General features: G+C 37.8%; 1 protein-coding gene across 2 annotated transcripts in view; it reads left to right on the plus strand.

Moving 5' to 3' along the window:
- The window catches only part of NELL2 (neural EGFL like 2), a 162,711-nt gene that overhangs the window by 45,724 nt on the left and 100,270 nt on the right, over positions 1-16,717 (plus strand). For both annotated transcript variants that reach the window (XM_074903011.1, XM_074903010.1), the window contains exons 8-9: positions 1,019-1,147; positions 2,422-2,524. In XM_074903011.1, coding sequence (XP_074759112.1) covers positions 1,019-1,147; positions 2,422-2,524 — 232 coding nt within the window. The remainder of the gene's footprint in view (positions 1-1,018; positions 1,148-2,421; positions 2,525-16,717) is intronic.

Here is a 16,717-nt window from a genome sequence, read left to right on the forward strand (position 1 = left end):
GGGAGAAATGAGGACTCTTAAGTCTTTAACTGCTGTCATTTTAGATTATTTGTGCATATGTGGGGATTTGCATGTGTGTGTGTGCAGAACGTCCCTGCATGACATGTTTATGATTGTATTTACATATCTGTGCCTATTGTCTATAAAAATTCCAGTTCAGAGAGCTTTATTATTTTTTAATATTTTTATAGAATCCTATCTTTTAATAGTGATCAGAATCCAAATCCCTGAGCAAGGAAAGGGCTCGTAAATATTCAAGCTCAATCTATTAGGCTAACAAGTCAATAAACCCAGAATGAAATAGGTTACTGTGCTTATAGTGCCTATTGCAGCAAAACTTATTGGTGAAGACTTTTCTAGACCTGAGCTTCCAAAGGTTTGTTAAGACAGAATTTATGCAGGACAAGGAATTAAGGATCCAAAGCAGCATTTTCTTCTTTTTTTTCCCCTAGAATATCACACCAAAAGCATTAATGTCTGCTGGTCAACATAGACTAGTCTTCTGTTTTTAAATGTCAGTTCTTCAGATGTCTGCAGGAATGCTGTTACCTGGCTGATTTGATACATAAATGTTAAAATGCCTTGGCTGAAGTGGAGAAACAATTGCTAACATGTTGATTTTGAGCTTTACCTCCCATTTTGCGCCTCTACTCAGATTCAGGTCTTTTGCACATAACCTAATGTCTGCAAGTAGTTTATGTAGAGCAAGATTCTTAGTTCACACATAGAAACATGAGAAACCAGGGGCCATACCCATCTTAGCCTACTCACTTTGTTTCATAATGTCCCTGATGCTAGAGAAGGATGAATTAAATTTTATCTTGCTTCTTAATTTCCATCTCTGATGGTTTAATCATGATGTATTTGACAGTAATTGTTTATTATCTTTGACTGCGTTTTCCTACATGTATTCTCTCACCTTCATGCTTGCCGATAAGGGGGACAGTTTCAATTATGTTTATACTAATGTGGAAACCATTTACAAATTTGAAACTTTTTTTGTGAACTGTAAAAACAGTTGTCCCAAGCCGAGCAGAGGATGAACAAGTTGGATCAGTGCTACTGTGAAAGGACCTGCACAATAAAAGGCACGACTTACAGAGAGTTTGAATCTTGGACAGATGGCTGTAAGAACTGCACTTGCATGGTATGGCTACAGGTTGAGTGGAGACTCAGGAACTCTAGTGTTTCCTCTGATTACATTTTACTCAGGCAGATAATGAGAGGACTTCCAGGTGTATGCTAGGTAGTAACAACCAAGTGCTAGAAAACATTTTCTAAATCTAACCAATACTATTAATAAATACATTTTTCTGTTGTTTCAGCAGGGCCGGCATGTGTGGCTCTCCTGTATTTCATGTCACCATACGCAGAAGTTATGCAATATACTTAGCTATCATGTTATTCCCATGCCCTGAGCTGGAAATGGTTTTTCTTGATAATTAATTCCCTGCTTTTTGTCACTATAAACACAGCCTTTTACTTAGCAAATGATTGAATAGATCCCCTGTGTCTGATTCCCTTTGGTTGCCTTTGGTTACATCTCAAGAAGTAAGAAAGAGTAAAATGTCAGGGTCATATGCATGCTCTGTTACATCACAAATGAAAAAGATTTGTTAGGTGGATAGAAGATTCCCAGAGGTATCGCAACTCTAGAAGTGATTGCAAGTATCCTTTCAGGTACCGAACAATGGCATCTTTGTTATTGTCCATTCATGTAAAACTCATTAATTCCATTTGAACTCATTAAATGCCTAATTCGAAGGCCATTAGAAATTGGTGAAAGGACTGTTGTTGTCTGTGTGACACCTTAGATTGATTTGCTGCTATCTATAATTTGCTAAATAGTTTTCCTTAAGCTTGGTATGGTTTTGATCTTTATATTTCTGGAGGGATATTAATTTTGCTTGTAGTGTTTTGTGGTTGACGAGAAGAAGACTTAGTCTGTAGTATCAAATCCGGCTGATAGCTGTTTAAAATTATATGAATTTAGCGTTAAATGCGTTATGTAATTTTGTCTCAGATTTTTCTTGCAGCTATTATATTACTACCTTTTAGAAATGTATTGTCTCATATAAAAATCGAAAGGCAGAGTATTGTTCTGTGAGATTGTTATTTCACACTAATCTGTCAATTTGCTGCTGATTGGCAGAATGTTTTACTTCCAAATAGATTTGCCTCTCAAAAAAAAAAAAAAGCAATCATCTCAAAGAACAGATCATACATGTCTAAAATACTGTATGCATGATATTCTAAAGGTATAGTTTCTCGTAGTTATTAAAAGAACCGTGTTCAAATGTCTTTTTGGGTGTTGTCAGAGAGTTTATTGCATTTAAAAATAGATTTTTAAGTGCCTGTGTTTGAGAACATCTCTGCTCTTGGTAAATATAACTACCAATTAAGGACTTTTTATTCTTCTAGAATGGTACTGTGCAGTGTGAGGCTTTGATTTGCCCCCTCTCTGACTGCCCGCTTAACTCTGCCCTGGCGTATGTGGATGGCAAGTGCTGCAAAGAGTGTCAATGTAAGTTTTACTGTGGTGCTTCCTTCTAATGAATATTTTGAAATCTGTAAAGAAAATGAACCTTTCTGTAAACATGTCAGTGAAAGTGGGCAGGGAATGAAATATTTGGATCAAGGAATCGGGGTATTTAGACTTCTCTGAAATATTTTAGGGAATTGGTAACCAGAAGGTTTTAATTTTTCAGGTGCAGGTATTTTATTTTAATTACATTTACTTTATGCTTATTCGTTTTATTTTAGTTATGTTTATTTTGGCTATGTTTCTTATCAATGTTTAAAAAGAAAAAAAGTTATTTAAAAAACTTTCTGCAGACATTCATAGTCTGTTTTTTAGACCAAACTGCTAGAAATTCAAGAACGATTGCCTGGTGTTTGTTTTGACCAGTGTTTCTAACACTTCTATCACAGTAATGTACTTTCAACCTTATGTTGTAGTGCTAGAAATGGAGGTTCAGATTTATGATTCTTCTTCTGTAATTAAGGGAAGAGAAAACTCATACTAGACCCAAGAGACCAGCAAAAACCAGACACCTAGAAATGTTCTTTCACAAAAGGTCAGACAGAATTATACAGGAAACTGGATAGAGGTAATTTAATATTATCATTTAAGATAGGTGAATGCCTTTTGGGTTTATAGCATATTGGTTTTGTTGCACATAGGGCCAGAGAAGGGGAATTTTAGGTTAATCACTATCTAGATGGTCTATATATGTTGATTACAGATGTGTATCGCATATGTGATGTCTACTTATTTTAGGCTATGGTGGAATCCATTCTTAAAATTGAGCATGACATGCTCAATACACTTATTTTGTAAATGATGAGATTTTTCTGTGTGGTTTCATTGCTCTTCTGCTGCTGTATAAAACTTATTACAGAGTATAAAGAAATATATAACTGGTTAAAATGACATGTTGTAAGATAAAATTCAGAAAAACGTTTTGTACTCCATTGATCTTGCTCCCACAGGAGTTTATTAATATTTAATTGTGTTAGAAGTTACACAAACCATCCCATTTTATGAAACCTTATTAACTTACTCAAGTAGATTAATTCTAATTGAGAGGAAATGAGAATTCAAATGCTTTTTTTTTTTTTTAACCAGCTACACAGAATTTCCATGCATATTAGATGTCTCAGGGAACTGTTAATTCAAGGATGTGAGACATGTGGACTTCAAGCCTCTGTTTGAATCTTTGACCATGTTGGCAGAGTTTGAAAACCTGATCCTGTGAAGTATGTTTTTGTAATGTACTGCCTGTGAATTGAGTTTGAAATTCTCCATCGAGATGTTAATGGGAAAGCACCTCACTTCATATGACCTCTTACGAAGTTGTTTTTATGGGGAGTCTTGACAAAGGTCAAGAAATGTGAGTTAGTATATGGACACTGACCTCGTCATACAACATTGCTACTTCTCCTTCCAATTAAGATACAGTTCTGGTACAGCACACTGTGCAGTTTACTCTGATACTGCCTTTTTGATATTCTTAATATTATCAAAAGCCTTTTAGCTTCCAGTGTTGTTACTTTGATGTTTATAACTTACATGCACACATATAACTTTCTTGACAAACTACTAGAAAAATTACTAGATCAAAAAATATAAATAAAAATTACATTTGAAAAATTATTCCTAAATTCATCTAGGTTATTTAAAGTTCATTTAAAAAAAAAAAATCAAGCAACTTTTAAAGTGGCCAAATCCTTGGAATCAAAGGATGGAGAGTGCAAATTGGGGTCGTATTGACAAGGTACTTATTCAGGTAGAAGAGTGTAAAGAGTGGAGGTTAAAGGCAGTGGAGACTGCAGGACCCTCACTTACTCTCCAGGCCAGTTTGGTGGAAATACTGAGTTGTTACTGAGTTCATATATATATGTTCCAGCTGTATCCTGTCTTCTTGATCTCTTCAGCACAAGGTCTAAATTGACTGAGGTCAGTGTGCTCAGTGACAAGTTCTTGCTTGATGGGTCAAAGATGAGTTCCTTCATTTGGATAGGTTCTTAGAATAATTTGTTTTCATTTCTTAGAACAGTATCAGGGGATGTAGCATCTGACTAGATTATGTAGAACGAACACAGATGGCTTATAATTGGGAAAACAGCTAATTAGGGTGTGTAGTTCAAGGAATAACTATTCTTAGTATTGGACACTCATAAATGCTGAGAAAAAGTGGCGCTAATAAACTGTTCTTTAGCTGTGTTTAGTATTTGTTTCAAGACAGAACATGTATGGATATCTGTTTCCTTCCTGGTATTTGTGGTACTTCATGCCAGATGATGATTGTTTCTGCTAAACTGTCATGTGACTATAACTGCCCAGGCAGTGGTGGTAGTTGTGGCAGCTGTGTCTCACCCAGGGCTGAGTGCTTCCCTCCAGACTTCTCCCATTCTTCAGCAGATGTTTGAACAAAGACACCAAAAATGAAAGGAGTGGAGTCTGATTTAATGACAGCTGGAACAGAAGAGTAAAAGTGTACTGCCCTTAAGGCTTTTACAGTCACCAGCAAGCAGGCTTCCCACGTTTTTGGTTTTATACTGTTTGTTTGCTTTTCCCCCTTGAGTGATTGAGGGTGGATTCATTCTGTATTTAGGCATGTCAAATTTGGGAATATAATCTGAAGTGGCCTCATTTACACTCATAAATAATATAGGGCAGACATAGTCCTGTGGCCCTGGGGCTAGGTGGCACTTGTGGCTCACATCTACATGGCTAAACGGTCTTCCCCTTTCCCCCCAACAGAGTATCTACATCCAGATGGCTGACAGACTGGGCTCTGATAAGTTCTGTCCCCCCAGTCATGCCTGGCATTGCTTCAGAGCATGTTGGCTGGTACAGGGCAAAATGGTGCCGTGACATGTGCTAATGCTCAAACTGCATGGAGAATTACAGACTGTAATTAAGTGTTTTCAAGCCTGTTGTCATTTACTGTTTCGTTTACTTGTTGTGTTTCATTTACTAGTGATGGACATCACCAGTTAGGCTGTCTTAATAGCCAGTGAAAGAGACTGGCACCTCCAGAGGGCACTTGGTGCTGAGAGGGGGCTGGAAGGTATGGGATGCCTTCTGGAGGCAGACTTTTTTTTTCCATGGACTGTATAGGGAGTCCAGAAGATTAGATTAGATTAGATACGATACTGAATTTTTAGACAGCTAAAGCTGTGAAGTTTATCTTTCCATCAGTTACTGTAATGAATATCAGGTGTGTCAGGAATGGAAAGTGCTGGATTTTTAAGCCTGGTTCTGACAGAGACTTGTGGGAGCCTACCACACTGCCAAGCCCTAGGAACTGAACTGCAGCCCAGACCAGCATTTATGTATTGGACAGTGCAGCTTTGTTATATCTCATTTGATGACATTTTCAACATTTCAGAAATTTCAGCACAACTGACTCTTTATTTTTCTTAAATGTTTAGTTCTGGGAATAACACTTAGTAAGGAATGTTGTAGGTTGTTTGTTTGTTTGTTTGTTTTTTTTAAACCAATATTGCTTTGACTTTGCTTCTTCTTGTAAGCCAAAAGAAAAAAAAACAACCACCCAAACCCTGACCTTCTACCTTAACCCTGTACCTTTGTTTGAGGACATTCAGATAACTTGTTCTGTTTTGTCATGAGTGAAGGTCGATGCTGCTAGCGTAAGGAATGGCAGTGCATGCAAATTATAATTGTGTTTTCTATGAGCCATAATGGGGGTAAAAGAAGCAATGATCTTCCAAGGCATTGCAGACAAGCTATTCAACGCAAAATTCAGTCCAGCTACCAAAGCATACATCTTAAATCAGTGGGAGCTTCCTGCAGAGAATTGTTTGGAGATGGAAAGCAGGGGCTGCTTTCTTTTCTATTACCAATGCAATTTTAAACCTATCTGAGAAGGTGTGTGCAAAAGATCATTGAATTCTTTTCTCCTCTGCAAAGACAAATGTATTGTGTGATGATAGTCACTGATAGGAATCAGAGAGCGATTAAGCTCCCCTACTAACCCTATGCTTTAGATCATGGACTTGTCTTCAGATGAACAAGGACGAGTTCATTTAGCTTAAGTGAATTGTGGAAGGATTGCCAATGTCTTAGTAGGTGAGACAGTTGGTACATGCTCAGCAAATCTTTTTATGGTAACATTTTTATTAGTTGGTATATTAACACAAAGGCATCACTTCCAATAGCTATGAGATAAATGTTTGGGGTTTTTTTAAATGGAGCCAGTATATTTTTAACAAAGTAGCTGATTTTCAGTTTTTTTAAGGCCAGAAGTGATATTTGTAACAGTATTTGGCACAGCAATATTTCCCATCGCCAAAGACTGATCTCCAGGAAGAAATTGCTCTCTTCTCATCACTGTACTCCTCCTCCCAGTGACACTACAGATACTTATAGACCTAATCCCAAACTGTTTAAATCTGTCCCAACAGATTTCAGTGGAGGTTAAGGTCTGAGCCATTATGTTCAAATGCACAGGCTGTGGGTTTTTTTCTGAAACAGGACATTCAATGGCTTTCTGGTGCATTGTAGTCAAATCCACACTCTAACACAAGTATTTTAAAGAATATATGAGAAGCATGGGGCTGTATTGGATCAGTTCACACTTCTGTTATATAACTTGGAAAGGATTTTTGAAAAAAATAAGAACAAAAGGTAGCTCATAACATGCATGGGTTTCTGATGCAGTGATCTGTCTTGCTATCTTACAGAAACTTTTAATTTTATAATTAAAATTAAGGGGATTTCCCCTCTTGCTCTTCATGATGCACTGATTTTTTCCCCAAAGCTACACACTGTTCTGAAAGCTCCAGCACTTTTAGCCTACTGACACAGTGTCCTGGTTTTGGCTGGGATAGAGTTAATTTTTCTTCTTAGCAGCTAGAATAGTGCTGTGTTTTGGATTCAGGATGGCATTTGGTATGAGAAGAATGCCATACTGAATGTATGCCATACAAAACACTGATGTTTTCAGTTTTTGTAGAGAGATCAAGGACTTTCCAGCTCCCCGGTTCCTTCCGTGTGCAGGTGTACAAGAAGCTGGGAGGGAGCAGAGCCAGAGCGCTGGTCCCAAACTGGCCAGTGAAGTATTTCATATCATGTAGCATCATGCTCAGTATATAAAGTAGGGTTGGCCGAGAAGGAGGGGGTTCTCTCTTGCTCTTGGGATTGCGGTTTCGGGATCTTGTAGGGTTTTTTTGGGATTGCTAGCTGGGAACAGTCTGGGCATCAGTCGGTGAGTGGTGAGCAATTGCGTTGTGCGTTACTTGTTTGTACTTTCTGTTATTGTTTTGTTTTATTTCAGTTATTAAATTGTTTTTGTCTCAACCTACGATTCTCCTTACCTTTACCCCTCCAATTCTCTCCTTCATTCCCCAGGACGGGGAGCAAGCGGCTGCGTGGTGTTTGGTTGCTGGCAAAGTTTAAACCATGACACAGAGAGAAGGAGCTGTAAAAGCCCATCTGCTTCTCATTTCCACAGCAGTTGACCATCAGCAAGAGTGCAAAATTTTTATCTAGAAACTTAGGGAATGTTGATTAAGCTTCCTCTAAAATTCATCATTTGTCCAGGTAGATTGAAGCATTATGGACTTAAACATGTGCTGCTCTCTAATTTAATCTTTTCACAGAATTGTCACCTTTTTTTCAGGCCCAAGGAGTGGCACTGTCTTGGCTTTGGTGAAGCCCATCAGTGGAAGTGTGGCATGCCAGCCCCTGCCTTGTTTGCCCAAGTGTTGGAGGAGCTCCTCCTGCATTCAGTGTGGCACAGAGAAGAGGCTGCAGCTCAGAGAAGTGATTGTATGACAAGATTAGTGAGCGCTGGCTGAACAGGCCATCTTATCCCTGCAGTAAATCAAAAGAAGGGGTAATCTGGAAACCAAATTGCAGGTCCAGCAAGGGACGTGGCATAGGTCTGAAGGCTGCGGGCAGAGCAGGCATTGGCACTGGAGGAAGAAGAGGCAGCTTTTAGCAGCGAAGCAAGGATTAGTCATTTTTCATAGCTTTTTAAAAAAATGCACACTTCAGAATATAAAGAAGCAGCAACATTCTGGCTAAAGCAAAAGATTAGTTGCTCTTTAATTATAAATATTTATATGTGGCTTTTTAAAGGTACAAGTGCAAATAGAGCATAAATTCCGTTATTTTGAGATTTTTTTCAATAATCAGATAAATTAGCCTCCTTCAGAATAGTACTGAAAGATACCTGGAATATAGCCAGTACCGGATTATTTCCTAGAGCCATGTTTTTTATTACAACCTCCTGTAGTCAGCATGCAAAACTTCTGAATGTTCTTAAGCATTTAGCAGAGTAGTGTCTGTTCAGCCTCTGCTTTCTGGATTTTCTGTGCTGAAATGATCCACATCAACCTTATTTCTCAGACTTTTGAATCACATACAATGATAGTATCACATTGTAATGACAGATAAAAAGCATTTTATACACACTTGTACTACTGAGATGAATTATGCTGTACTTTACTGCTGTTTATACCATCTTATTACTTCAGCAACTCTGTGTCTTCAAAAGAAAGGCCGTATTTATATTAATTTAGAAATAGGACACAAATAATTTTTCTAAAGAAGTATTTTTGAAGGGAGAAAAATGCATCCTTGAACTTAAGTAGGTCAATAAAATCAGTGGAGCTATTCTAGATTTGCAAAGCTATAGTGGAAAAGCATAATTGATGCATGTATCATTTCCAGCATAGCTCCTACAGTCTCGGTCTCAGTCTCGCAGAAAGGTTGCAGGCCACCTAGAGCAGGTTGCCCATGACTTGAATATCTACACAGATGGAGACTCTACGATCTCTCTGGGAAACCTACGCCAGTGCTTGGTGACCCTTACGGTAAAAAAGTGCTTTATTGTGTCCAAATAGATTTTCATGTGTTTTAATTTGTGCCCGTTGCCTCTTTCTCTGTCATAGGGCACCACTGAGAGTAGTCTGCCTCCCTCTTCTTCATTCCCTTCCATCAGGCATTTGCACACATTGGGAAGATTTCCTTAGAGACTTCTCTTCTCTGAGAAGCATGACATCTCAGGAAGCTGAGCCCTGAGACACTCTAAGAATGTTTTGGGGCCTTTCCTGTGCTGAACTCAAAACCAGCTGAAGGTAGTGGAAAGACTCCCCTTGGCTTTGGTAGGCAGGGTCAACCTCACCCTTGGCCCTAGCTGCGTGGTCTCTGCTATACTTTCCATGGTAAAACTTCAGAAATTTTTCAAACTACTCTTACACCATTGCAATATATTTGGTTGACATATGTTATATCCAATGGCAGAATTATCAGGGGCTTTTCGGTGTAGAGCCTTGTAGTCTTGAATGACCATTTTTCTTTATAAGATGGGCAGTGTACTTCCATCAGAAGGGAAATGGTGAGTCTTTTCACTCGTAGTTCCCTTCTGAGCAGGAAACTCACCCCTCGTATGTCTGTTGTTGTGTGTAAATTAAAATACAGCTTACAGGAACTGGATTTCTTGGAATATTTTGCTCCTACATTTCCTTTCCTCCTTCCCTGTGTCCTCTGAATTTGATTGTTGCATGTTATCAGAGGAGGACTGGAGGAGTTGGTGTGCTGTGCCTCAGTCAGACTTTTCATGCATCAAAGTGTGGTTCCCTCCTAGGCGAGTGGTGTTTTAGCTATTCTGGACCACCTGCATTGTGGAACGCCACTGGAAAACTCTAGATCTGGAGGCAATGTATCAGTGAGGAGAATTCTTGTTAATTGTAAAGTCATCTAGTTTTAGTCTTACTGTGTGCCTGAGGAATGAATTATAAAATAAAATATGCTTAATAAGAAAATCCTGATTCATTAAACTACATTACACTGTGTGTATAGCAGTCTACACTAAAGAAGAAATTGGAAACATAATATTGGTAATTTTACTGATAGAGATCTAAAAACATTTTTTACATGGGAAATTTTGCTGTAGGCCATGTTCTGCTCTCCCCTGCTCTTCTTATAACCTATTTTGTTGAGGATGTCTTAGAAAAGAACCTGTACTTTTCCATTCCTTTTTCGTTACGTTCTTACTAGGGACTTCACAAAATGTAGAATACCTGCAACATGACTTTGTTTTATTTCCAGTGCAAATAAAACATTAACATGTGTTAGGAATATTTTGGCTTTCAGACATTTGGGATTGGACAGATTGGCAGTGTTCCAGTCTCTTATTAAGTTACTATCCTGACTTTAGTAATGCTGATTTCACCAGAATTTGCTTTGTCAGGTGGTAACGAAATAGTAATAACAATAATCTGTTCTACTTATAATTACAAAAATCACCTAGCATATGTGGGTGCTCACATGGCTGTGCATTGATTTCAATATGTTTGCTCTTATCACACATGTGCTAGTGTCACTCTGCACCTGCATCATTGGATTATGAGGGTTTTTCTTTTTGGTTAGGTTTCTTTTGGGGTTTGGTGTTCTGGTTTTGTTTTCTTTATTTCAGTCCCATATTCAGGAGCATATTGCCAAATCATCAGCTTGTAGCTGATGTTCTAGTTTTTTCCTTGAGCTTTTCCTCTATAGATTTTGCAAATTTCTGATATACCTGAAACAACGAAAAGAACAGAATTTGACTTCAGGTAAAAACACCAAAACAGCAGAAAAGTAAAAAGCTGGAGGTAGAGAGCACTTTATGGAGTTGAATAGATACCAAAACTTAACCAACCAAACAAGAGATTCATGACTTGTTGAGACCTGTGCAGTTTTCCAAAGACCAGTTTGCAACTGACATACTCTTATTTATAACAGGATTGCCACATTGACAAGGGTCATCTGGGTGGAAAGTAGGCCTAGGAGAGACACTGCTAGGAATGCAAAAGAAGGCACACATACAGTTTTCTGACAGTGCCTGTGTCATGTGAAACAGAAAAACCGGAAGGCTGTGAAGGTTGAAACTCAATAAATAAAATACTGAGAAAACCCTACCACAAAACCGTCAATAATGTGATCTTATTTCTGATCCCCACCCCTAAGGAAGGGATGGTAAAATATGATTGCAGTTGATTCAGTGAGATTAATATAAAATGATATATACTATTATCCTTTATTTGTCTTTTTGTAAAGGTAATGATTTAAACAAGTAGCTTTTAGTCTTTCAGACTGCAGAAGTTTGAAATTTTTCAGTGTAAGCGTGTAGTGAATAAACCCTTCCAGTGCTTAGTTTACTTCTCTTAGCCATCACTTGCAGATATCCGAAGTGTGATTTATAGACCTCCAGGCTGTTATTGATCACTGTTTCTACATCTGTCAGCTCATAAAATATATTTGGCTTCAAATAATGACCACTTTGTCCCATGTGAGACACAACTTTAAAATTGAAATCTCAACAGATGTGGTGTAACAGTCTTTTCTTACACTTTCCTCATCTGTTCCCTTCAAAATAATTGTTGCAGTCTTCTTTATTTGAAGAGTTCCTGCTATTTTTTGTCAGCGAACCAGACACAGGACTGTAGCTATGGTGATTCCTATGTTTTTGTATCATAGTTCTGCCTCTTGGCCAATATAGAGAGTGTTTTTACTGATTTTTGCATTTTTGCAGGGTTTTACTTGGTACCAGTTTCCACTAAGAAAGCTCTGTCCATTTGTTTGGGAGTGTAGTTGACCATCCTAACCCTTTCTGTACAGAGTAGCTGACTAGTATTTTTTTCCTTGTTGAAATTATTTATTATTTACTTTATGCTTGTAACTGAAAATTCTGTTATTCCCCTGCTTGGTCTTGGAAAAAGTTTATGTAAATTTTTTCAAGTATAATTTTGACTCGTTATTTTTAATTGGTGACACTTGGTGAAAATCCCTTAAAATTATCTGACATGTAGATTTTTATTTTCTACCATGAATAAAATTTGAAGATATTGTTAGGTTTGCTGTTTTGCATTGTCATAAGCTATTACGGTGAAGAACGTTTTTTTTTTACTTGCTCATTTCTGATGTCCAGTTATAGTAGTATTGGAATGGTATTACAGTGACATCATTGTTTTATGTAGTAAATTGAGACAGAAAACACCTGGTTTCCATTTTCAGATTTTTAAAATTTTTACCCTTAATCTTGAAGGCAAAGCAAGAAAATATGTGTAAGTCATCTGGAAAATAGGCACATGTTTTTTCTAGCAAGTGAGTGCTTCAAGTACTTCGAAGGTAGGGAAGACGAACAGGCGTGATTCTCCCTATATCATTATTACTTTGACAAAGAGATGTAAATTCAGGTATTATTTCCTTAAGATGTCTCTTTAGGTTATATTCATACTCCCCAAAGTGCAACGTCCTCTCTAAGTAAATTTTACAAGCTTGTAAAGAGGGAGTTTGTTTTGTGTATTTTTTCATCATGCTGTATCCAGAAACTTTGTAGATCCTCAGGGCACCTAAATGAGAAATCAAATCTGAGTATAGTATAGAAGAGTTAACAATCTTGCATGTGGTTATTGTGAAGTTCTCAGACAGGCTTCTTAATAGTAGTAGCATACAATTTTAGAATGCTTAAATCTTGTCCATGGTCTTCGGCGACTCTCTGTATGTGCAGAGTTGGTAGTATGGTGTAAGCACCTAACCACAAATTTTTAATTGCACTAATTTTGCAGTATTTGGAGTTGCTATGAAGAAATGTGGAAATAAACAAACACATTTTAAAAAGAGAAAATTAATATATATCTACAAATAAAGGAATTGCAGCCTCATTTTTATGCATCAGTTCAGCCGTCTTGATTGACACATTTACACATTTGCTCCTGTTTCCAGTATGGCATCTTGAACCTTATGAAAACTCAATGGAAGTAATGGGTTGATTGTTGCAGTGTGAGCAAGCAGATTAAAAATCCTCACCTTGGCTTTTGCTGTACTCCGAAAGCTAGTCTGTGTGTACCTTGCAACAGTCTTTCATCATCTGGGAAGCTATTTACCAGTACTGTTTAAAGCAAATCCCAGTCATTTGTTCTTGCTGACAATTGATCATAGACAGCAAGAGCCCTGTCTTTTCTTTCCTATCAAATTCCATGCTTTGAAGTCAAACCTCTTCTAAATGTATGTGGACAGATGTCAACATCTGTTAAATAAAATCCTGAGAGAGTTGTTGAAATATTTTGTGGAACAGAAGAAATTCTCTCCCTTGGAGAATGATAGCCCTTGCCTATTTTCCCTCCAATTGTGAAGGTCATATTGCAAAAAAAAAAAAAAAAAAGGGATGCTGCCTTTTAGAGTGCAGTTCTTAGAAGACCACGGTTCACTTGCAAGTAGGGAGATGCAGTGAGCAAATTCGTTTAAAGAGCTGTGCTTGTTATTGCTAGTAATTATTTGTATTAAGGTGGCTTTAAAACCCCGCTGTTACGAAGACACATTGGTCTAGTTATTGCATACACAAAAGACAGTCCTCTGTTCTTGAGGTCTTGACAATTTAGAGTGTAAAAGAAGAGATAAAACACTCCTGTTAGGCTTCTCTCTCTGGTGTGACTGTGCGCTTCTGGCTAGCTGTTCATGTGTGCTGACTTGGAGCTGTTGGCATTGTGGGCTATGTCTTGGTTTCATATTGAAGATTGTGTCCTGCAGGAAATGGATGTTTTGAGTTACTGATATTCAAGATTTAAGGGAAAATTTTTTCTTTAGTCTTTCTCTCAAGATATTTTACTCCCCTTGTTTTAGCTCTTAGAACAATAGAATTTAGATGGAGGGGGAAGGATAAGCTAATTTGACATTTTGATGTAATTCAATATTGTAATAAGGTTATCTTATGTCTTCAAAGCACATTGCTAGCGTTGTGGTTATTTGCTTCTCGCGTTTCCTGTGGAAATACTGAAGTATTCACCATGTATTGAGGTGATGTGATGAGAGGTAATAGGAGGTGAATTAGTTTTCTCAATCCCAGTAGGGTTTCATCTAACAAAACCAGGTTAAAACCAGGAAAGATAGTACTTGTTCTTGCCAGGAAGACACCCCAAATTTCTTATCTGTCAAGTTTGATCATAAGTCCGCTGTTCCTTTATAATTTTACTAAATATTCATACTAGATCTCTGCAGCTAATGAAAACAAGGTCTTTGCTAATAATATACTGATAACAAATTGATGAATTTATCAATGCAAACTGCTATTTTTATCTTGTGTTCTCAAGAGTTTGAAAAAAGAAAAACACTGAGAGTGGGTTTCATAAAATTCATTAAGTATTTTGTCTTAATGCTATTTAACCCATTCCAGTAATTTCTGAGATTCTTGATAATGAAATTAATTACTGTTAAAGATGTATCTTTTTATTTTCTTTTCCACTGAAATTGCAGAATTATACTTTGCCTTATGCAGGTTTGATGCTAATAGGTGATAATTACAAATGAAGGGGGTTTTTAGCTGCAATTTCTGAGTCTTGGTTTCCATATAAATGTGGTGGTAGACAAAGGAAAAGGAAAAAAGTGAGTTGACTGACATACCAGTAGGATGAAAGTATTGCAGCTCTCCTAGAGAGTGATGTGCTACAGCCCCATATAGGCCAATGCACCTGGTTGCACTAGCATGCAGAGTTCGAGACTAATGCCTGGAAAGGTCCCCCTGAAGACAGTAGGAGCATTAACATAGATAGGTAAATAGGATTTTTTTTTTTTTTTTTTTTAAATCAGTGACTCTGAGGCTTTCTTTCATTGATGTATTTCCCAAACAAAAAAGGAATAGTCACATTAACAGTTGCTATGAACTCCAGCTTACTGTTTTTCTTTGACTGAGTTGGAGCATCAGCGGATGCACTCTGGAGAAATTAGCTATGACAAAGCAGAATCTGTGAACATCTGCTCCAGCTACTTTTACGTTTTTTATTATTTCAAATCCTGAACTGACTTCAGACATAGACATGAAGTGTTGTGTTGTTTGGGAATGCACAATGTATAGTGTTACCTTCTAGAAGCCTTCAGAAATGGGCATGATGTTAGTTGTACATAGGTTTCTATTTAAAGCTGTCTTTTGAAAATTTCCAGCACTATTGGTAGCACCTGGGGTTTTTTTAGATTAGTTTTTGATTAAATGCTATCTGATAATATTGAGAATATATAAAAAATTTGGAAAACCAATTTGCGTAACTGACTTTAATCAAAATTTCCAAGAATGTGTTTACATTGCTTTCTGTGTTAAAAACCTTTTACTGAACTAGTGCTAAGGACTAAGCTTAAGAATGTTAAGTAGTGTTCTCTGGAGTGTTTGTGATTGTGCCAACTAATCCTGTCATTCTGGCTGAAGTGAGGGAGGAAGGTGATGGGTCTCCAAAGGGGGATGGAAGGATGGGCAGTTCCTTTATGTGGGAGTAAAAATGGGTGGAGGAGGAGTTGGAAGCGTTAAACCCTGTTCAGTTCCGCTATAGACTTAGATGCAGTTGCTTTGAAAGAACAGAGGTCTGACAAGAGCAATAGATGTGGTGCTTCATCTGTGCACTAATCCACTCTCAGGAACATCTAAACACATTAAAATGGCCTGTGCCATAATCCAAATAAGGCATATGTGATTGTTACTATATCATCCAAGTTAATGAGGGGCTGCCATTTGTAGGGGAAGTGAAAGCACTTGGATTTGGGAGGAAAGTAAATACAGTAAAATGGAGCTACATGATGCCAGATCGCAAGAGGTCATGCCTTCACCGTGGAGGCTCATGCAGCAAAGTCACAGTACAGAATTTCTAGGTGTCTGTGGAAATTGTTCTGGGCTAAGGAAAGTCTGGTTGAGAATGGGAGCATCAGCAGGGTCCTTGATAGACACTCAGATATGGGTGCAGTCTGTGGATGCTTAGTAACATGGTAAATTTTTGGAGCAGAAGCTGTTTGGATCCTCTATGGCTTGGGAGCATGGAAATATTGTTTCCAAGTTATTTTTGCCCAAATAAATGCCTACTTTACTGTTTTGCAGTGAACTGAATAGTTTTGCAGTTGGAATAGGATGTTTTTTAATGCTGCCAAATGAAATACTGTCAAAATCTCTGAAGGCACTGCCTTGCCTTTCACTGAATATGCTCACGCGATCTTGTCCACAAGGCTGCAGAAAGCATCTATCTCACTAGTCATGTGGAATAATTATGCATAATTGGTGTACACTATTTTTTCATGGCAAATCTGTGCAAAAATATGGGTAGTATCCCAAAGTGCTTTATTTTCCTCCCTGCGCTGTTTGAAGTCTCTGTGGGGTGGTTACCCTGTGTAAGGGCTGTTGCAGGAGTAGGTGTCCTCCCTTGTCATGTCCACAGGTGGTATTAACTT

This window comes from Athene noctua, chromosome 3 (genome assembly GCF_965140245.1).
Source record: "Athene noctua chromosome 3, bAthNoc1.hap1.1, whole genome shotgun sequence".
Lineage (NCBI taxonomy): Eukaryota > Metazoa > Chordata > Aves > Strigiformes > Strigidae > Athene > Athene noctua.